Consider the following 19,460-nt stretch of genomic DNA (forward strand, 5'->3'; position numbering starts at 1 on the left):
CGCGCCTGTATCGGAAGTTTCTAGAACGTTATCAATGCTTCTTTCCGTTGCCTGTTTTCACCGTCGCTTATGTTATCTGATAGTATGACCGACGCGAATTGTGGAAGACCCGCGGGCATCAGGGATTAATCTGGAACCTTCGATGACTCAGGTATAAAAGCCGACGCGTTCCGCCGCTGATCAGATTTTCGACGATCGCCGACTGTGTTCGCCGCTATCGTTGTGCTTTGAGCATATGCTTTGAGTGTAGCTTGCTTTTGTGGGCACAGGTTCGCCCAATAAACAACCAGTTTCGTCGTACACAGTTTTACGACTGTTTCTTTACCGTCACTACTACGTGACAATATTGACCTAGCACTATTTCTTTTCACTTTTAATTATGCATTGCCAAGTGCGCGTAATTTTTACTTTTATTTACGCATTGCCAAGTGTAGGTAATGTGATGGTGTGTACTAGCTGTCTGCATTGCTTTTACTTGCCATTGTTACATTTCGTTGTTGCACTGGTGAAAACTTCTGCATAGAATAATTATTGTACCGTAAGATTTATATGTAATCGTGTTTCAGTATAATGTCGATTGCGCGGCACACTGCCACCACGACGGTGGCCGTGTGACGGTGGCACGCGGGGGCACCTCAAGCTGCCGAATTGCAGCTGTCATCTTAGTCCCCGCCAATGTTTGATTCTCGCAATTGAAAGGAAGAGAGAAAGGTCATGCCATTTGGTCTTTGCTTGGCACCCGCAACTTTACAGCGTGTGATGGACGCGGTATTGGCTGGCTTGAAATGGCATACCTTTTCAGCCTACCTTGATGACGTCGTCATATTTCCTTCACACATTGACGATCACCTTAAGCGCCTTGGGACAGTACTAGAGGCCATCAATCATCTTGGCTGAGCGTAAAGCCGCAGCAATGCCGCTTCGCATACGATGAAGTAATGTTCCTGGGTGAAAACATCAGCAAGTCACGAGTCCTTCCTTATCGGCAGAGAATAGCTGCCATTGCAAACTTTCCGCAGCCCATCGAGAAGAAGTCAGTGCGCAGGTTTCTTGACCTGTGTGCCTAATATGCTAGGTGCATTGTCAAGAACTTCTCCCGCATCGCCGCGCCTCTGACTCTTCTCGCGAAATCCGACGCCGAATTTAGGTCGAAACACCGCAAGTCGAGGCATTCGAAAAATTAAAACGACGCCTGCAGTCACCACCAGTACCCGCTGTTGCGCCTCGGGGTTGAGTTAAGTCAGGAATCCACCCGGCCTGGGGATGAGTACGTCCTAGATAGGAGCGAAAGAGAAACGTTTATTTACAAGTTGAAACAAGTAGTCAGATTTTAGTCAGAGTTCTCCCAGTCGCACTGGAGAGGCCTCATTTAAGCAGTTCGTCTTCCCTAGTTCCCTACACCAGGGAATTGGATGACCTTGGTGCGACCAATCAGAGGAGTCGTGTTGTTTATCGAACTCCGCCTCTGATGTCAACCTCCGAAGCAAGGATGGGGCAATCCGGAAACAGGGGGTTCACACTCCTTCCACGAAAGTAGGTGACTTAGTTCCTTGCTCTCCGACGGTGATCTTGCCAGGGTCGGGAGAATGGCCTTCGCGCTAATCCCCGCTTCGAACGAGGGGTGGCGGTGGTGGTTGGTCGCTTCTACGTGAGCCTCTTTGTCCTCGCGTCACTGCCGGTGTCGGGCCGCGCCGCCAGGTAGGCGGCCGCTGATGAAAGGGGTCGCATCGGGGGAAGCACCCAAATTGATGCGCACTGCCGAGTTGGGGTGCTTGTCTGCCCGTCTCGTTCGGTGTCGGGCATTGTCGCCGGCTGGGCGGCGCTGATGGCTGCCTCGATGGAAACAACGAAAGAAGGCGCCCAGCCGATTTGGGACACAACACCGCCCTCTTCGACGAAGACGCCTATACCGAAATCCACACCGACGCAAGCAGCGTAGGCCTCGGCGCTGTCCTAGTCCAGAGTAAACACGGACTTCAAAGCTTCATATGTTACGCTTGCCGGTCGCTGTCCAAAGCAGAAGTTAATCATTCAACGACGGAAAAGGAATACCTTGCCATAATTTTGGCTATCACGAAATTCCGGACTTGACTATATGGTAGGCCGTTCAAAGTCGTAAGCGACCATCACGCATTTTGTTGGCTAGCCAACTTAAAAGACCCTTTAGACGCCTAGCACGGTGGAGCGTCCGACTACAAGAATTTGATATCACCGTGATATACACGCCCGGTCGAAAACACTCTGATGCCGACTGCCTCTCCCGCACTCCATAGACCCGCCGCCGCAAGACGACCAAGACGATGACTTTTATTGCGATAGCAATTATATGGACACCCCAAGCGCATTTTTGCCGTCGTCGTCGTCGCCGTGAGGTTCCGTATAAAGTCCAATGGCGATAAAATTATCGCCGCGCGCCGTACGCTGTGTGTGCGAGTGAAACCGTACGATCGAAAGGGTGAGGCTGCCATCGAGGCTCAATGTAGCGCACGCGACGGAGGAAGGCAGGCCAGAAGCGCGCGGTTTCTCGCGCGCGAGGCACAGGGGCGAGGGGATGGAGAGAGAGAGGGACGAGATGTGGCTGCATTCCGTTCTGTCAGCTGCTTGCTCTCAGCACGGCCGCGCGGGCGCCGTATCTTGAAAGCGATCTACGATGTGGGAGAAGTGCACGCCCGCGCGGGCCTCACCTTCAAAGCGATCTGCGATGCGGACAAAGTGCATTCGCCGAGTGCCGGCAGCTTCCTATGCGCTGTACTTTCGACGTTTAGTTCGCGTTGAAGCAAGACGAGAGACAGCGCGAAGGTCAATTTGCCCACTGCTGCTGGCGCGTTTTCTCACTCCGGCGTTTTCAGAGCGAGTTTCCGCGGTCATAGAGCGAGATGTGTTCAAGTTTACCTGTGCGCGCGTGACACCATGCTTGTCTATTTAGTTAGTAAGCGAATGTTTACAACATTGTACGGCCCAAATTAAACTATCCTTGCTTCGTATAGCTCTCAACTAATTTGCTATCGCAATCGATGATTCGCCTTTCGGGCGAAACTGCGACTTTTTTCCTAGGAAAAATACGGGCCGACGCCTTCGCCGAATAGCAACGAGAAGACCCGAAGCTGAAAAGCCTTGTAGAGTTCTTGGAAGAGAAGATCCATTTTGTCCGTGGGATATTTAAGCGCGGATTATCTTCGTTGTTACAGCGAAGCTGTTAAGGGCTAGTTCACCCAGGATCCTGTCCGCATGTAAAAAAAGACTATCATCATCAGCATTGGCTCGAGCGTCGTCGTCTTCTGTAGCTGGCTCGATGGCGCCCCCGGGTGGCGCTCGTGCTGTTGAATGCCGTGCTCCCGCGTTCGTCAACTGCTTCCACTTAGAAGAGCTATGAATTGGGCTAGTTGGTGTGCATTCATTTTTGTTGTTGCGCTAAGTTCAGTAGGACGTGACAGGGACGAATCTGAAGCGGACGCGAAGTGACACACGGGAGCACGAAGTACAAACCTGTTTATTGTCAGATCATTATACAGTATTTAAAGCACACAACGCCGTATTGCGCCTGCGTGGACTATGATTACAGCAGATACACTCAGATCGCGTTCTCACGTTTCTGGTTGTTATGATTCTATCGGTGCATTCTGCATGTGTATGCATTCTTTGCGTAAGTGATCTTCGGCTTTTGTTAGCATGATGTAATGGAATGTAATGAATGTTAGAAAATCCTAGATATTCATTCCGATTGATAGTGGAAAGTCAACATTTCCTTTTCGTTGAAATTCTCGCAGAAACTTACCCGAAAAAGGGAATCTATGTAGTATACTGTTGCAATAGAGAAAATATGTGGCTAAATTAGTTTTAAGTTTTTCATGCGTACCTTGTTTTTAGTTATGCAATTTTATTGCGCATTTGATTAGTTCTTACTTATTTGTAATTTAACTTTCTTGGCTGTGTCTTATCCACCTTATTGAATTATTTCATTGTTGAAACTTATTGTGCTTTAGATTTTGCATTTATGTATGGTTTCTTTTTGGATGTACCTTATGCTGCTGGCACACAGTGGGGCCTGCAGTATGTTTTAAACGAATAAATCTTGACCGCCTGGATGGTCAGAGCGTACTCACTGCGTCCGCAGAGTCCCGTGAGCGGGTCGACGCAGTGGCGCTTGTCGTCCTCCGGATGCCAGCCGAGCTCGGAGCGCTTGGCGAACAGCGTCGACAACCGGCTGGCGTGGATGGCCGCCAGGTTGCCGTTGACTCCTGCGAGCAGCGCGCGCGGTATTGAGCTGGCAGGGCGCCCTCGCGAGTGCACTTTTCGCGGGGATGCCGTGGGCGCTGCCATGTTTTATCACGTGGTGACGCGCCCACTGCTTGCTTCAACTGCCTCCGTTGCCTCCGTGATTACAATGAATGTGTATGACGCCGGTACGGCTTAGCAAACCTCTGTTTCGGGAGATATTGTAGACGGTGACAGGGTGGACGACACGAAGCTTTGGCCAAGGCTTCAGAGAATATGCAAAAGCGCTTTCGGAACTGATTAAGCTACGGCCAAACGGCGCGAGCAGCGTATATGGTGCTTGCTCTTCAAAGCGAGGCTAAATATGAATTACAAACTTTTTGCTCATGAAATGAATCAGGATGAATGTGTTTTGCTCTTTGTTCTTTATTCGGCAAATTTTTTGAAGCAGCGGCTTGTTATATTTCTGACTCAGTAAAGTTTCTCAGTGCTGTCACTGTCTGATCATTTTCTGCCTAATCGCTGGTGGTTGTGCTCAGCTTCGTTAAGTTTGTTCTTGCTGCACACAAGGCTTGAAACGTAGCTGTTCTGTACACTGTAATACTTTGTAGCAAAGATGTATTATCGCTAGTAACTCGCTTACTCTCGTGGACCGTCACGAAACATTCAGCTTCGACCATTCGTGCGCTATCGTAGTCCGTCATTTATTGTGCGCACATTCGCATTTATAAGCGAATGTGCGCACATGTGCGCCCATTCGCTTTTTCTTGACACATTGGCAAAAGAGCGGGCGTAAGTTTCCGTGCCGGTTGGGATAGATGGGTGTATATACTATGTGTGAAACCTACTATGACAGGAAGCGGCGCTACTCCCTTTATCATTGTTTAACGAGTGGTACTAACTCTTGCCGACGTACCGGGGCTGAAGCCCTTTCTTTGAAGGTTAGCGATAAAACGCTGGAGGATGAGCGAATTTCTGTATCCTCGTTGAAAGACGCACATCTCGAAGTGCCGGAAACACAGTTGCAGCAGTGGTCCGCGAACTTGGCCCCATATACATTCCTATACCGCGACAAGCTGCGCGACTGGGCCTGGATAGGAAGGCCACTGAGTCTTAATATGTCAGTCACTATTTTTGCTGCCAACTACTGCACGCGCGTTCTTCAATCCACGTGATTCAAACCAGCATGGATGGGGCAGAGTGTGCTAGCGAAAACTCAGTTGCATTTCCGACAGCTGATCGCACAAAATCAAGGTAGAAGCGGTAATGGTTTCGTATTCGTGCGCTGTCGCTGAGGCAACGTATGGTGCGCCGCAGTAAGCGCCATCTCGTTTATCTAGAACAAACTGCTCCGCGAAAAGGGTCAATAAAAACTAGAAACTATTGAGACTCTCCTCCACTCCCGCGTTTTCCTCCTCAATATCCTTTACCAGCCGGCTGCGCGCTCTGCGCACGGCACGCTGAGAAGGCCACTGTCCGGGCGGTGGCCCTATGCGTTAGCTGGCGCCCGCGAGCGCGCCTTAGTTAATGTGTCTTTTTTTACGTTCTACAATAAAGTAAAAACGCGAGAAAGTGGTGGGACGGGCTTGACCCTACCATGCATCTCCTCGTATGCGCAATGAAAGCGTTAAGTGTGAACGCTTGTGGCATGAACAATAACTGCGTACTATTATAGCCCGCATAGGCTTTTACATTTTAATACCGGTCGCAATAATAGCGCACAGTTTTAATGGCAGAACATTTACGTTATCTTGTTGTACATTCCTCAATAATTTCCACCCCACTGACGGTATGCTGAATGCAGATTTTATGAAAAAAATGTTCCAAAAGCCAGGGGAACTCATACTTCAACGTTTTATCACTGGCTTTACTCAACCATAAAATATAACAAAAAACAGACGTTTCGCCACCTATGCGGGTGGCATCGTCAGTACACCAATGTCAACAAATGGGAAAATACATCCTATTTATGTATGATACTTCCGTATACAATCGGCAGGGGGCCACGGCTAGAATTGCATGCAGATTGATTGCGACGGATAAACCATGGTTCCACAAATTTCCTTGGGCCCCATCAGTGTGCCCGTGCTAACGTGGCTACATTATCAAAATCGAACATGTGTCCTTTTGTTAAACAATGATCCACCAGTTCTGTCTTTGCACGTGTGGCGTGCGTGGCTTTCGTAGCGCCCCTTAAGTGTTCCTTGAGATTGAGTGCGACGTCGCCGCCCCGTCTCGCCATTGTAGCTGGCACCACAGTCCGAGCAGTTGACCTTGTACACGACACCACTTTGTTTGTCCAGAGGTGTGCGGTCCTTTGGCTTCGGGAACACGTTTGCCAATGTGTACGAGGGTTGTAATACAGTTCGAACACCCAAAGGCCGTAAAGCCCTGCGCACTGCGTCTGATACACCGCGGACATACGGAATACACACAAAGGAAGCCGGCTTTTCGGCCTTGCTTTCGCGGGATCTCTGCATGCGGCGTCGCGTATCACTGACAAAGCGCTGAGATTAACTCCGTTTTTGCAAAAGAGCGGCAACATTTGTTAATTCTTGCTCCTTCAATGTATGCGCTGACGACAGTGCATCGCAACGAGACAGGAGCGTACGTACCACGGCAGGCATGTTTGTGTTCTGTAGGGTGATGGGAGTCAAAACTCAGCACACTCCCGCTATCACAAGATTTGCGATATACAGCTGTCTCCACTGAACCTCCTTCGCTCCGACGTACCAGCACATCTAGAAAGGCTAGGCTGCCACTATTCTCCGTCTCGCATGTAAATTGAATGGAACGATGGACGGCAATGAAGCACCTCATGCAGGGCATGCAGGTTTTCTTTTCGACAATGGCAAAAGTGTCATCTACATAGCGACAGTAAATTTTGACAGGGAAGGGCAAGGACGTCATCACAGTCGTTTCCACGTGTTGCATTAACAGATCAGCCACGATTACAGAAACAGGACTGCCCATCGGGACGCCTTCTATATGGTGATATATGGTTCCTGCAAACGTGAAATATGTTTGTTTCAAGCAGAACCTAAGCAGAATCATGATGTCATCGACAGTGAGAGAAGTGCGGCTTTCTATCGCAAATCTTGCGATAGCGGGAGTGTGCTGAGTTTTGACTCTCACTACCCTACAGAACACAAACATGCTGTGGTACGTATGCTCCTGTCTCGTTGCGATGCACTGTCGTCAAAGCAAACAATGAATGAGCAACTCGATCTCAAGGAACACTTAAGGGGCGCTACGAAAGCCACGCACGCCACACGTGGAAAGACAGAACTGGTGGATCATTGTTTAACAAAAGGACACATGTTCGATTTTGATAATGTAGCCACGTTAGCACGGGAACGCCGATGGGGCCCAAGAAAATTTGTCGAATCCTGGTTTATCCGTCGCAGTCGATCTGCATGCAATTTTAACCGTGACCCCCTGCCGGATGTTTACGGCAGTATCATACATAAATAGGATGTATTTTCCCATCCATTTGTGTATTGGTTGTGCACTTGGCAGCTGAGGTGGCGGCAACGCAACCTTCCGCTGATCGTTACCTACGCAGGTTCCTACGGATCCGGCGCAGTATACCGCTAACCAGCGGCAGCGATTTATCTACTGACAATACTTTAGGCGTGTGTGCCTTGCACGAAGATAGAAGAGGACTGGCTTTGTCATCAGAGCGCCACGTGCCGCCTGTGACGAACGCCACCTGTCCATCTCTCCAGGAACCATCGGCAACTGGAAGCTATATAAGCTGGGATCACCGCGGAATTCTTCACTTGGCAGCTGAGGTGGCGGCAACGCAACCTTCCGCTGATCGTTTCCTGTTACCTACGCAGGTTCCTACGGATCCGGCGCAGTATACCGCTAACCAGCGGCAGCGCTTTATCTACTGACAATACTTTAGGCGTGTGTGCCTTGCACGAAGATAGAAGAGGACTGGCTTTGTCATCAAGGCGCCACGTGCCGCCTGTGACGAACGCCACCTGTCCATCTCTCCAGGAACCATCAGCAACTGGAAGCTATATAAGCTGGGATCACCGCGGAATTCTTCACTTGGCAGCTGAGGTGGCGGCAACGCAACCTTCCGCTGATCGTTTCCTGTTACCTACGCAGGTTCCTACGGATCCGGCGCAGTATACCGCTAACCAGCGGCAGCGCTTTATCTACTGACAATACTTTAGGCGTGTGTGCCTTGCACGAAGATAGAAGAGGACTGGCTTTGTCATCAAGGCGCCACGTGCCGCCTGTGACGAACGCCACCTGTCCATCTCTCCAGGAACCATCAGCAACTGGAAGCTATATAAGCTGGGATCACCGCGGAATTCTTCACTTGGCAGCTGAGGTGGCGGCAACGCAACCTTCCGCTGATCGTTTCCTGTTACCTACGCAGGTTCCTACGGATCCGGCGCAGTATACCGCTAACCAGCGGCAGCGCTTTATCTACTGACAATACTTTAGGCGTGTGTGCCTTGCACGAAGATAGAAGAGGACTGGCTTTGTCATCAGAGCGCCACGTGCCGCCTGTGACGAACGCCACCTGTCCATCTCTCCAGGAACCATCGGCAACTGGAAGCTATATAAGCTGGGATCACCGCGGAATTCTTCACTTGGCAGCTGAGGTGGCGGCAACGCAACCTTCCGCTGATCGTTTCCTGTTACCTACGCAGGTTCCTACGGATCCGGCGCAGTATACCGCTAACCAGCGGCAGCGCTTTATCTACTGACAATACTTTAGGCGTGTGTGCCTTGCACGAAGATAGAAGAGGACTGGCTTTGTCATCAAGGCGCCACGTGCCGCCTGTGACGAACGCCACCTGTCCATCTCTCCAGGAACCATCGGCAACTGGAAGCTATATAAGCTGGGATCACCACGGAATTCTTCACTTGGCAGCTGAGGTGGCGGCAACGCAACCTTCCGCTGATCGTTTCCTGTTACCTACGCAGGTTCCTACGGATCCGGCGCAGTATACCGCTAACCAGCGGCAGCGCTTTATCTACTGACAATACTTTAGGCGTACCCGCCGTGGTTGCTCAGTGGCTAGGGTGTTAGGCTGCTGAGCACGAGGTCGCGGGATCGAATCCCGGCCACGGCGGCCGCATTTCGATGGGGGCGAAATGCGAAAACACCCGTGTACTTAGATTTAGGTGCACGTTAAAGAACCCCAGGTGGTCCAAATTTCCGGAGTCCCCCACTACGGCGTGCCTCATAATCAGAACTGGTTTTGGCACGTAAAACCCCATAATTTATTTTTTACTTTAGGCGTGTGTGCCTTGCACGAAGATAGAAGAGGACTGGCTTTGTCATCAAGGCGCCACGTGCCGCCTGTGACGAACGCCACCTGTCCATCTCTCCAGGAACCATCAGCAACTGGAAGCTATATAAGCTGGGATCACCGCGGAATTTTTCACTTGGCAGCTGAGGTGGCGGCAACGCAACCTTCCGCTGATCGTTTCCTGTTACCTACGCAGGTTCCTACGGATCCGGCGCAGTATACCGCTAACCAGCGGCAGCGCTTTATCTACTGACAATACTTTAGGCGTGTGTGCCTTGCACGAAGATAGAAGAGGACTGGCTTTGTCATCAAGGCGCCACGTGCCGCCTGTGACGAACGCCACCTGTCCATCTCTCCAGGAACCATCAGCAACTGGAAGCTATATAAGCTGGGATCACCGCGGAATTCTTCACTTGGCAGCTGAGGTGGCGGCAACGCAACCTTCCGCTGATCGTTTCCTGTTACCTACGCAGGTTCCTACGGATCCGGCGCAGTATACCGCTAACCAGCGGCAGCGCTTTATCTACTGACAATACTTTAGGCGTGTGTGCCTTGCACGAAGATAGAAGAGGACTGGCTTTGTCATCAGAGCGCCACGTGCCGCCTGTGACGAACGCCACCTGTCCATCTCTCCAGGAACCAGGGGCGTAGCCAGAAATTTTTTTCGGGGGGGGGGTTCACCGGCCCGACCGGGGGAGGGGGGTAAGCTTCTGGTTTCCTCACCGGCCCGAACCGGGGGAGGGGGTAAGCTTCTGGTTTCCTCTAGGTCACGTGATCGATAATAAATGTCGGTAGTTTCAGCACACTCTATACATGTATATCAAAGACATCAGCAGACCAGTCTCGAAAACGCATCATTGAGACGACCCGCCCGAGATCGGAGAAGACATCGTTAATCGTTGATCTCCGTTACGCGTAGATGGCGTCGTCTTCGTCGGGGCGAAGTGCGTTTCACAAGTCAAGGACGGCTATACGCGTGAAAATGCACGTGTGACCAGGCTATACCTATTCCCATAGAAAAAGCTTGTTCGCTGCGTCTTTGCGCTAGAAAACCTAAATACGCGCAAAAAAGCGTAAGGCTCTTTTTTCTTTCGAAGCTTTCGTCGCCCTGCTCCCTCATACGAAAGGGTTGCATTTCCTGCGGCAAGTGCATGGGCCGCTGTGTCTTCCGTTGTGTGCGAGCGTGCAGGCGTCATTTGCCTTTACGTCAACAGATTCAGAATTGTACAGAATATTTCACCGCACACCATAGATATGGCACGTGTACGCATTTTAAGTACTGCGTGCAACTCATTTCTGCTTCACTTAGGCCGGTGCAAACAGGAAGCGGCCTTGTACCTCACAGAATCTCGACTGATTGGTGTACTAGTGATGCAGGAATGAAATCCGGTCTTGTTCAGTGCATAGTGCACATAATCAATTTCTCAGGACGCGTGAACTCCGACGAGAACTGTCAGCACCTGCAACAAGAGTTCACTTACGCTGTACTGCGCACAGCAGTAATTCATGCTTGTCGGCTTTCTGTTTCGTGCATTCTGTTGCGAGTCGGTGGAATTCCACTGCTGTCATCAACCCCTTCGTGTGTACATTGCTGGTTTGGGATTCCACAACAAAACAGCAACTACCAGCCTTCCGTAATTGCTGGTTTGGGATTCAACCACACAACAGTAATTACCAGCCTTCCCTATAGGGGCGCAATCGCAAACAAGAGACGTTTCTCGCGCAGACTAAGCCTACGTTCACACTTGGGAAGCGGCAAGCGGGCGGAAAGGCCAAAGCGGCCGGAAAATTTTTCCGCGCCTGTCCAAGTTGTTTACATTTGTTTTGTTACCGCCGCGGCCGCCGCTGCCGTTTTCGTCCAGATCCATCTAGTCTGCGTACGTTTGTCGGCGTGGTGGCGCTCATTATCGGATTATGTCGAGCGCTATGTTCATTCTTTGACCCACGTACCGTCATCAAAAGTGATCATTTTACGCAACTTCGCGTGTCATCTGCGACCTTCGGTAAATTCCTCGTTGGCGTTCCGTAATTCTCCGCAGACGGGCGCGGTAGCGCTGAGTCACAGGTTGGTGCCTAGGCGTGAGAATATTTCTTTAATAGCTTTTATTTACAATTTGTAATAACATTTCATCATTTCGTATTGTCGGCGCCTCCAGGACACCAAAGGGGCAACGGGAACACCACAGCTCAAACCCGGGCTGGCCCTTGTGTTGGGGCTCGCCAAAGCCTGCGCGTCCTACGTGAGACCTACGCTCCCAATCTATCGTCGCGACGAGAATGAATGAAATGAATGAAAAACTTTATTTTTACAAAGGAGTTTTCCCGGCGTGGACTGAAGGCCACAGGGGCCCTCAGTCCAGGGCCCCTGTGGCCTTTGCCATCTTGCGAGCTCTGTCGATCAGCTTGAGCTGTTCTTCAGGCTTCGAGCAGGAAAGCGCAGCCTCCCACTGCTCCGGTGTTGGTGTTTTGTGTACTGGCGCTACCTTTGGTTTTTGGCAAGCCCATGTAACGTGACGAGAAAGCACCCCGCGACTTCTGCAACATACCGTACACGTGCGAGGATAATTATGGAGCGCCAACGAGGAATCTGCCCAACTATTGTCTGCCGTGGAAGTGGAAGAAGAAATGGCTTTTATACTTCTACCTACTTGTTTTCTAGAAATGGACAATGAATAAACGGAAGACGCGGACACCTCGGAAACGGCGGTGGTGGGTTCGCCTGGCTTTGCAAAAGCGCGAGAAGTTGGGTCACGCCAAGGCTTCGTTGCCGCACCTCCGGTCGCGCGACGTTGAATACTATCGCGAGTATTGCCGACAGTACGTTTTAGTGCCACTCTTGTCGTAGAGCAAGGGCTGGTTCTTGATCGCGTCGATCAGCACACAGCCTACACTTCTGGTGCCATGTTCAATTTTACGACCGGTTGTTTACATGCTAGTGTAGCTTGCAGTGAAGCAGAACGACTTTCCGCCGCGTTTCCGCTTCGCCATGGCGAAAAAATCGGCCCGAGACTGATTTGGCTCGCAGCCTGTTTTTCTGCCTGTTTTGCCGCCTAGGCGGGCGGATTTTTGCAAGATTTCGCCGCTTCCTACAGCTTCGAGACCAAGTGTGAACGTTGCCTAAGATCCTGCGCGAGCCCGGCCTAACCGGCACCTGAAGGGAAGCGGCGGAAATGTATACCGGAGATTTCGACCACCTGGGGTCTTTAACGTGCACCTAAATCTATGTAAACGGGCCGTTTTCGCCATCATCTAAAATGCGGCTGCCGCATTTGTTGCTTCATTTGTTGCACATTTGTTGCTTCAGAATGCGGCCGCCACATTCTCGCCCAAAACTTCACAGAGTGTCAAAGCCTTGACAAACACCGTGACAGTTTTTTTCCATATGTAGACATGATTCGCTGTAAATTTACCAACCAAACGGAAGCGCCCAGGAATGAAATTGTGATAGTAGCACCGGTTTCATGAATTATGTCAGCGCGAAGCGACGAAAACGAAGGGCGGGTAAGTGGGGGGGGGGGGGGGGGGTTGCGGAAAAAATTTCGGGGGGGGTTTGAACCCCCTCAACCCCCCCCCCCCCCCCTGGCTACGCCACTGCCAGGAACCATCAGCAACTGGAAGCTATATAAGCTGGGATCACCGCGGAATTCTTCACTTGGCAGCTGAGGTGGCGGCAACGCAACCTTCCGCTGATCGTTTCCTGTTACCTACGCAGGTTGGTTGCATTTGCATCACTGCATAGTAATTTAATTTCATATTTTCTTGACGCACCCACTGCTGCCACTTCAAGATGCCAACTTGTGCTGAGCTAACTAGAGATTTGGATGCATTGCGAAAGGAAGTTGGAGAGTTGCGTAACAGCGTCGCCCTATTTAACGAATTTTTTGAAACAATGAAGACTAAGCAGGAAGTTCTAGTGAAAGAAAATAAGGAGCTCTCGCGAACGAACGAGCAGCTAACAAAACAGGTTGCTGAATTGCAACAATACTCGCGCATGAACAATGTGGAAATCAAGGGTGTGCCGGAAACAAAGGGCGAGAGCTGTGAAGAAATTCTGCAAGAGATTGCAGAAAAAATTGCTTGTTCCGTGAGTCCTGCAGAGATTGATGTTGTGCACAGGGTCCCTGTTAAAGGTGGCCCGAACATTATTGCGCGTTTCTGTTCTCGACAAAAGAAGGCTGAATTTGCTACAAAGGCTAGGAAGGCGCGCATGTCAACCAGGTCCATTGGCATAACGAATCAGGATAAGCCCATATTCGTGAACGATCACCTGACTCCGGAGAACAAGCGGCTGTTTGCTCAAGCACTGGCTCTCAAGAAAGAAAAGCAGTGGCAGTTCCTTTGGGTCGACAACTGCCGTATCAAAGCAAGAAAGTCTACAGACAGTCGAGTGTACCGCATCTCTGGAGTCGATGATCTGGCCATTTTTACGTAAAAGCACTATCGCATGCCTTGTTGATTGTGAACCAGCATGGCGTCACACACTGTTAACGAGCTGAAGCAACTTCTTAGTTGTTCGTCCACTTTTCGCATTTCCATCATACATTTTAACGTCCGAAGCTTGCCAAAAAATTTTGATGATATGGTTAATTTTCTTACTTTAACCAATCACCACTTCTCACTCATATGTCTATCAGAAACATGGCTATCTGCAGCTGATGATAACGTATTTTCCATACCGGGCTATCAAACAGAATTTTCTCATCGTCTGGCTGACTGCCACGGTGGATCGGCTATATTTATTTCTAACACATTATCATATAAACGGCGTGCTGATATCACATTTTCCATGGCTAAATGCGAATCAGTTTGGCTTGAATTTGACGATGACTTTCTTCCGTCTAACAAAATAACTATCATTGGTTCAATTTACCGTTCCCCATCATCATCTTACGATGACTTTTGTGGTGAACTTGATAGTATACTCGACTCGTTTGTTACGAAAAATTATAAGGTAATTATTGTAGGGGACATTACCATTAACATCATAAATATCAACGATAGTTCCTGTGTAAAGTACTCTAAGTGCTTCATTGGACATGGTTTGGATTCTCTACTGGATTCTCCGACGCGATGTGCTCCTTCCGGTCGGAATACGCTTATTGACCACATACTCAGTAACGTCATGTCTGATCAAAAACCTGGTATGGTGAATTTTAATCTTACGGACCATTATCTGGTTTTTCTCTTATTGAATACTCAAAATAAATGTAAAAATTAAATGGTTAATAAGTGTTCTTTTGATTCTGTGAAATTTGTGGATATGGTATCCCGCTCTGACTGGGGGCCGTTATCTGAAGAGTCATGTGTTACCAAAGCAATCATTAATTTGACCGAGAAACTAACATATATCATAAACTCATGTACGTCTGTATCCTCCATATCTCGTTGGTATTCTACCCCCAGAAACCGGTGGATCACTAGAGGCCTACTGCGCAGTATAAATAAAAAAGATAATATTTACAAAAAAGTAAAACTACAGCCATTTAACCTCGCCCTAAGGGCCCGTTTTAAATTGTATTCACAAACTCACCGTCTTACTGAAACAGGCTAAATGAACCTACTACCAAAATAAAGTGCTAGAAAATGGGAATGACTGCAGAAAGAATTGGAACGTAATACAAGAATTTTTAAATCTAAATCAACAGGAGGCGCTTGTAACAGAATTTACGGACGGCACGAGCACTATAACTAATCCTATAGCTGTCGCCAATTCTTTTAATGAATCATTTTTCAAGAGCCCTGCATCCGTTGTCACTAACTTGCCTAGGTTGTCGCGCTCGCCTCAGTCCTTTTTCCTAAAACCCACTTCACCAGATGAAGTTCTTCGCACTATAATAAGTCTGAAGACCACAGGCTGTGGCCTAGATTCGATTTATCCATCTAAAATCAAACTTGTTGCTCGTGAGTTATCTTTTGTTCTTTCTGATATTATTAACACTGCATTTCGTACCGGCGTTTTTACAACGAGTCTCAAACAAGGAAAAGTAACACCTGTATTTAAAAAGGGAGATCGAAATGTTTTTTCTAATTATCGCCCTATTACCATCCTCCCATTTTTCAGCAAAGTGATTGAGAAGCTCATTGTTAATCGCCTAACAAACTACCTAACAAAATTTAGCCTTTTGACACCTAAGCCGTTTGGTTTTCGTGCTAACTTCTCAACCGAATCAGCGTTGATAAAACTAACTGACAGCATAAAGCAGTTTATCGATAATGGGCTATGGGCAGGGGCGGTATTTGTTGATTTAACTAAAGCTTTCGACACTATTAACCATCCCATTTTGTATGCTAAACTTGAATCCCTCGGAATTTGTGGGCCTGCTTTAGTCCTTTTGAAAAGCTACCTTACTAATAGAACCCAGGTTGTTAGTTACGGAAGTGTTTTATCATCTCCAATAACAACTAACCAGAGCGTTCCACAATGATCAATTCTGGGTCCTCTATTATTCCTTATCTACATTAATGACTTACCATCATTACTTAATTCTTCTGACTGCATCCTTTATGCTGATGATACAACGATATTCATTAGTGATAAAGACGTTAACAGTCTACTAAGAAAGTTAAACGCCGATGTCACGAATCTTGTTTCTTGGTGTAAGGATAACTTGTTAAATGTAAACCCTGTTAAAACAAAGTTCATGTTGTTTCACTCGTCCCAAAAAAACGCTTACAATAACCCCTGCACTATACATCGACAACTGCGTCATTACTCCCTCTAATTGTATTACTTTTCTAGGTGTTACATTAGACTCTCAACTTAAATACAACATTCGCATAAATTCTCTTATTAAGAAGATTGCTTTTGGCATCCGCGTGCTCATTCGAACAAGCCATTTTTTTCAGCAACATATTCTAAAATCGCTTTACTATGCTTTCATTACCAGTCACCTTACTTACTGTATTTCATCATGGGGCAACACATACCCCACACACCTAACAAACTACCTAACAAAATTTAGCCTTTTGACACCTAAGCCGTTTGGTTTTCGTGCTAACTTCTCAACCGAATCAGCGTTGATAAAACTAACTGACAGCATAAAGCAGTTTATCGATAATGGGCTATGGGCAGGGGCGGTATTTGCTGATTTAACTAAAGATTTCGACACTATTAACCAATCACCCTCAATCACCTTCAGAACCGGGCAGTCCGAATAATTGCCCATAGTTCATTCACCGCATCAGCGCCACCCATTTTTCGCACTCTTGAAATTCTACCATTAACCTGCACATTTCAACTCAAACTAGGTCTTTTATTGTTTAGAAGTAGAAACTGTGACATTCCTACTGAGCTACTCCCCCAAACGCTACTTTACAATACAAATAACACACGGTTTTCTGAAAATAATAACCTCTTGCTTCCAAAAGTAAACACTAACTACGGTAAAATGACAGCCTTCTTTTCTGCAATTTAGTTTTGGAATTCTCTGCCGTCAAATATTAAATCAAGCCCTTCGCTACACTGTTTCCGTCGTCTTCTAAAACAATTTTTACTAGCAACATACGTTAAATAATACATATATGTGTATGTGTGCGAGTATATATATATATATGTATATATGCGCATACATTATGGTTTATCAACTTTTTATTGTTTTTCTCGGTTTGTGTTCCTATATTATTAGCTGTATATACATTAATTTTGTTGCTGTGTTGGATTGCGCATGGTTGATGTTATATAATCATTATATTCCTATTCAATTATTCTTATGTTTGAAATTACATATCTATTTCAATGTAGAATTATTGTTGCTCTTTTCTGTGTAATCTTCAACTACCGGATGATTGATTAATTACTGCTATTTTGTTTATTTGCATTTTTCCATAATCGCAAGCCTTAGGTGATGTGATATATTTTTTATTCATTTACATTGGTTATATTGATTTGTATTTTCCCGCTATTCTTACCTTAGTTGCTAATCGTATGCTCTAAATTTTTATCCATGTACTAACAGTTTTTACTTTGGGACCTCCTTCTGTAGTACTATTACTTTGTAACTGTATTAATTTATAATAATAAAATGATTGATTGATTGATTGATTCCACCCGCATAGGTGGCGAAACGTCAGTTTTTTTGTGATATTTTATTGTTGAGTAAAGCCAGTGATAAAACGTTGAAGTATGCAGATTTTATCTAGTGCAGGATTTTCGCAGAAATGCTGCTGTTTATGAAGCTGCTCCCGAGTGATTTTAGAGGCAGAATAGTTGCTTGGTGCCTCGGAGTGATTTCCATGTAGCTGCTTTATTAATTCAACAAAAAAAAATCGCAGCTGTTTGAAAGACAATAACATTTTTTGCATGATCTCGAGGGCGAGCCAATTTTACCGTCCATTTGGAGAAGTGGCCTGGCCAAGGGGTTTGACTTGAAATCTCTGGATGATTACTGATGCTAACGGGATAATTAGATTAAGTTATGGAAATATTACGTTCCCTGGATGAAGTATCTAGGCTAGTTCCTCGATGGCACTTTAGGAGGCCTTCAGATACCCATCTCAAATCAATATTTAGTGCTGTAAAGCCTGGCTATAGAGGAAGTAGTCATTTTGTCATTGATAGCTGGAAGGAAATAATTTGTACCAGTTTCTACATTACCGAGGTCATGAACCTGGAAATATTTTTCAAAATATATTTCAGTGTAACTCGGATCACCTGTGAAGGATACCAACAGTCGGTGAAACCAAGGCAAGCAACGGGGAGTTTTTCTACCTTTTTTTTAAAGTTGTGGTGCTAAATACTTCGAAATTGACTGTGTAATCATTTATGAAAGAAATAATTGATTCGAAGGTTCGATCACGGTCCACGTGACACCCACAGTAATACAGGACGTACTACGTCCGCCGCTATGGTGGCGCTCGTCAACACTCTCGAGATTAGCTTACACTAGACATAAATACCCCAAAAAGTTGAACATTGGACAGCAGTCGACGTAGCTCAGTTGGTCGCGAAATTCCGAGGTCGTGGGTCGGATCCCACCGGCGGCGCATGGTTGTTTTTATTGCGATAGCAATTATATGGACACTTGAACCGGATTTCTGCTGTCGGCGTCGCCGTCGTCGTCGCCGTCGCCGTCGCCGTGAGGTTCCCTATAGATAAAATCTTCGCCGCGCGCCGTATGCCCGAGAGGAAGCGTGCGGAGACGCGCGCTATCACGGAGAGCGAACGCACTCAATCTCCCACGCGCAAGCAAGGAAGCAGGAAGCCAGCGCCGGAGGGAGCAAGGGGGGGGCGCACTTCTCTGCCAACAACCGCGCTCGTCGCTCGCTCGCACCGTCTCTTATCTCCACACGGCTCTGACCTTTAAGTGCATTCGCCGCTCAGTTTCCGTTGAAGCGATAGACCGCACGTACCTTCGCCCGCTGCGGCGTATGCTTGCTGCCAGCGTTTTGACAGTCGTTGTCTGCTGTCATTCAGTGTGATCTCTTCGTGTTTGTGCGCGCTCACACCACGCTTGTTCATTCAGTTCGTAATAGTCGGGCCACATTTTCCAACGCACGCTACACACGCAATGCTGCCCGGATCGGCAGTGCAGCGCTACAGGTGTGTCCCTTCGCACGCGCTGCCCACGGGAAGCGCTTCTCATCAACACCACCGTTTCACACGCGCCTTCTCGTGGTCATCGAGTCTCTCTTCATGTCGGTCTACTTACGCCGCAGCACACCTGCTTACTTAATCAGCTCATGTTTACTACAATTCATATTGCTACCAAAGCCGCTCACCTTACTTCGTATGACATTGCTGTGTTGCTATCGCGTTCATTGCTTCGCCCTTAGGGCGAAACTGTGACATTTTTTTTTCTTCTACATTCTCCCCTATGCTTGCCTTGGTTTCGCGACTGATGGTGTCCTTCATGTGCATGTCATAACTTGAGCCTCAGTTTCCTCCCCTTGACCCGCCGCGGTTGCTCAGTTAGCTAAGGCGTTGCGCTTCTGAGCACAAGGTCGCGGGATCGAATCCCGGCCGCGGCG

General features: G+C 47.9%; 1 protein-coding gene and 1 long non-coding RNA gene across 5 annotated transcripts in view; both read right to left on the reverse strand.

Annotated features, from left to right (window-relative positions):
- The window catches only part of LOC119462597 (solute carrier family 41 member 1), a 540,896-nt gene that overhangs the window by 192,623 nt on the left and 328,813 nt on the right, over nucleotides 1–19,460 (reverse strand). For all 4 annotated transcript variants that reach the window (XM_049672773.1, XM_049672774.1, XM_049672771.1 and 1 more), the window contains one exon: nucleotides 4,104–4,238. In XM_049672773.1, the coding sequence (XP_049528730.1) occupies nucleotides 4,104–4,238 (135 nt within the window). The remainder of the gene's footprint in view (nucleotides 1–4,103; nucleotides 4,239–19,460) is intronic.
- LOC125947640 (uncharacterized) lies at nucleotides 7,763–10,129 on the reverse strand. The gene is made up of 3 exons (XR_007468464.1): nucleotides 9,838–10,129; nucleotides 8,482–8,758; nucleotides 7,763–7,927 (listed from the first exon to the last, which is right to left on the reverse strand). It is a non-coding gene; the product is annotated as an uncharacterized LOC125947640 (long non-coding RNA).

This window comes from Dermacentor silvarum, chromosome 8 (genome assembly GCF_013339745.2).
Source record: "Dermacentor silvarum isolate Dsil-2018 chromosome 8, BIME_Dsil_1.4, whole genome shotgun sequence".
Taxonomy (NCBI): Eukaryota; Metazoa; Arthropoda; class Arachnida; order Ixodida; family Ixodidae; genus Dermacentor; species Dermacentor silvarum.